At 36.8% G+C, this 3722-nt stretch overlaps 1 protein-coding gene across 1 annotated transcript; it reads left to right on the forward strand.

Moving 5' to 3' along the window:
- Nucleotides 1-2461: 2461 nt before the first annotated feature.
- On the forward strand, nucleotides 2462-3154 carry LOC107464797 (uncharacterized). The gene is made up of 2 exons (XM_016083768.3): nucleotides 2462-2683; nucleotides 2771-3154. Exons 1-2 carry the CDS (start codon nucleotides 2536-2538, stop codon nucleotides 2896-2898), a joined length of 276 nt encoding a protein of 91 aa, XP_015939254.1. The 5' UTR covers nucleotides 2462-2535; the 3' UTR covers nucleotides 2899-3154.
- Nucleotides 3155-3722: the final 568 nt, after the last annotated feature.

The raw sequence follows: 3722 nt of genomic DNA on the forward strand, positions 1-3722 counted from the left end.
GCATAATACACCCAAACACAGACTATAAATACACCCGAAAAAACATGCAATTTACACCTTTGATGCAGATTTTAAAAAGACATTACCTGAAAGCCACTTGTTGTCCACAAGACCAAAATTCAGCAGAAAATCGTTCCAATTCCTATCGAATGAGTCTTTGCTATGAGAGTTAAAAACAATTTGGCTCATTTCTCGTTCAATATCTGCATGTCCCTTATACCCGTTTAATTTGCTTGGAATCTTCTTCATGATGTGTCAAATACACCAACAGTGAATTGTTGTTGGCATACAGGCCTCTAAAGCCATTTTCATTGATGCGCATTGATCGGTGAGAAACCCTTTCGGAGCGTTTCCTCCCATGCAACGAAGCCAACATTGAAATAACCATTTGAATGATTCAATTTCTTCGTTTTTCATCAAAGAGCATCCGAGAAGTGTTGACTGACCGTGGTGATTCACCCTGACAAAAGAACCACAGACCAAATTATACCTGAAAACAAATTACCATAGTGCAGAATGCAAAATCATTAGGTACACCCCAACATATGCTTCGTATACACCCAAAAACAGCCAATATACACCTCTGCTGCGGATTCATAAAAATACATTAATTTAGCATCATAAATAGGGGCAGTTTGTTACCTGTTTGTATTGTAGGTGGTGTCAAATGAAATGACGTCTCCGAAATACTCAAAGGCAGCTCTACTTCTTGCATCAGCCCAAAAAGCCAGCTTAATCGATTGATCCTCCTCGAGTTCAAGCTCAAAAAAGAAATTCTGATTCTTCTCTTTCATTCTTAATAAATATTTCCTGAATTCCTTTGCATCTTCTTGTTCGGAAACATTCCGCACTTCCCTAGTAATGTAATTCCTCACGTCCTTTTCGATAAAATTTAACTCGCAGTGACCCCCGGCAGCTGCAACAAATGATTGGAAGATTTTGCTTAGTCTGATACCGGCCTCCTCGTTATTCTCTATTGTACGACGAATGGACATGCTTAGTTCCCTGTGCTGTTTGAGCATCTCTGCTTTACTTGGATAGCAGGGGTGTGAATGATCCAGCACAACCTTTGAAATGATCCAAGCACCGACATCCTTCAATGTGTGTATATAAATTCTTGCAGGACAGTTTAAACCGGCTGTCGGATTCGTCTTCTCGGTCGGAGATATTTTAGATTTCCATTTTTCCTCTCTACTACATGTAATCAATTGATTCTTAATCTCGTTTCCCTTCCTATTTGTGCTCCGAACTCTTGTAGAAAAACCTGCAGCCTTGGCGTAGTTTCTGTAAAATTTTCCAGCATCTTCAAGGGTGGTAAAAGTCATTCCAACCTTCGGAATAAATTAGTCATCAACAACAGAGAGAGGCTGCAGAATACACCATGTCAAAAACTATAAATACACCCATAGATATGATTCAAATACACCCTGAACGGCACTAACTCAACTAAAATGAAAATAAAAGCCATAAGTTGTAAACACACATGCTGCAGAATACACCATCACAAAAAACAAAAAACACACCCAATCATGTGTGATATAATACACCCGAACGACAACAACTCAGCTAAAATAACAAAAAAATAATAAACTGTAAATACACATGCTGCAGAATACACCATATCAAAAATTAAAAACACACCAAATCATGTCTGATATAATACACCCGAACAACAACAACTCAGCTAAATAAAAAAAGACCTGATCTACACCCGAGCGTCTGCTATAAATTCCAGATAATTAATCACAACTAATATATTGAATCGACAGATTCATGTTAACGTGTTAGTTTCACAGTCAATGTTCAGCAATTTTTCAACTACACAATGATATACAAATTACTGCAAGAAAATTCATACTAATCCTATGTAAATCAAACCTCAGGAACTTCATTATATTCAAATTCATAATCCACCTCGCATGGATTCAGCTGACAATCCGAGGTTGAATGATCCATTATCTTCAAAACAAATTCAAACTTTGATTTCAGAAAATAACAAATCAAAATAGAAAACGAAACTCGAGTTGCACACAGAGAGGAAAGTAACGTAAACGAAGAACATACCAGTGAGAAAAGGAGAGGAAAAGAACGATGGAGAAGGAGGGAAGACGCGCGAGAAGAAGAACAACCAAATCTCAAAATAACGAAAACGAAGAAGGAAACAAATCTTTTAAATTTGGTAGTTAGATATACGCGGGATCTTATATAGCGCGTGTATACAACGTATATAGAGCAACACGTTTTTTTGTTTTATTGCTTAATGAACTTGTAAAGCATAGAAGCCCTAATGGCTTGTATGCAGAGCTTTTCTGTTATTTTTAATCTCACCTACAAAATTAATGGTAAAAGATCACACTTTACTCTTTAAAATAAAATTCAAACTTTAAAAAATCCAAATCATTTAGCTAAAAAGATACGTGGAACTCCTCACTCACTGCGGGTTTAGACGTATTTAAGTAGATCTAAGAAGAGTGAACGCACAATCTTTCTTCTTCTTCTTCTTCTTCCCCCTCTTAGAAGAGAAGAGAGAAGAGAATGGCGTCGAGGACATCAAGGACTGTATTCCGCGTAGCAATGGTGGCTATCTTGCTTCTCTTTCTCTTCTACATCGGTCGCCCTTTGTACTGGAAAATCTCCGCTACCGTCCACGACATTCGCAACAATAAGCAAACCGTTAGAGAAGGTAATAACACCAATACACCTTCAATTTCATTCCGACGTTTCTCTCTCTACAATTATTCTTCAATTAATCTGTTATTCTTCGCTCCAGGTCTCTCACAGATCGTAATCGAAGCTCAGAAATCGGTCGGTTGGTATCACGACGAGTCTGACTCAGGGATCCGTGCTGCTAAGAGCCGTAAGCTCCTCCGTCGCATTTTCTCCACTGTCGCTGGTTAGGATTCGTGTGCGTTTTTTTAAATAAATTATGAATTCACGATTCGGTTGTGTGCTTATTATACATGTAATTAATTGTCTATAGTGACAATAATTAGTTAGGTTAATCTTATTCAAGCATGTGGTGCTAGGGTTTCAGACTTTCAACGGAAACATAATAAATTAATAATTAGTGATTTTCTTATGTAGTTATTAATGCTGCCGTATAGAACAAATCACATGATTTTGTTGCCTGTGAATGTGAATGATTTTCTTCTTATGTCTTCTGTTTTCTTGTATTGTGTTAACTTTTGCTTGAAGTGCGGAAGGGTAATGAACTAATGATGTGCTGGTGCTATGCTGTATTATATTATGTTACATTCAGAAAAAAAGAATGTCACTTCTATATTATATTGAATTTGAATGGAGGCGATGCAAAAGTAAATTGGTAAAGTTCAATAATCACATTACTGGTAAATAACATGAAACTCGGCTTGATATTTCCTGAGCTCAATAATATGGAAAGAGAAAAGATGATCCGGTCTATAGGAATGGGATCTGAGAGTAGGAGGAAACTGGAAGTTTGTCATGCCATAGAAAAATTGTTCCCTTCACTGTACGCTTCAGCCATTAGCTCACCTATCTTGGGAAACTTTTTTGCTTGAAATTTTTTTAAAAATTGATAATATTCCGGTGCATAGCTGCAGTTATATTGTATGACCCTGTAGAATCAAACTCCTCTGTTACAAATTATGTCACTTTAGAAATTTTAGAAACATGATAGAAATATACTCAATGTATCTTGGTATCTAAATGTATTAAATGATAGATTCTGAATACATCATCAG

The sequence above is a fragment of the Arachis duranensis genome, chromosome 1 (genome assembly GCF_000817695.3).
Source record: "Arachis duranensis cultivar V14167 chromosome 1, aradu.V14167.gnm2.J7QH, whole genome shotgun sequence".
Lineage (NCBI taxonomy): Eukaryota > Viridiplantae > Streptophyta > Magnoliopsida > Fabales > Fabaceae > Arachis > Arachis duranensis.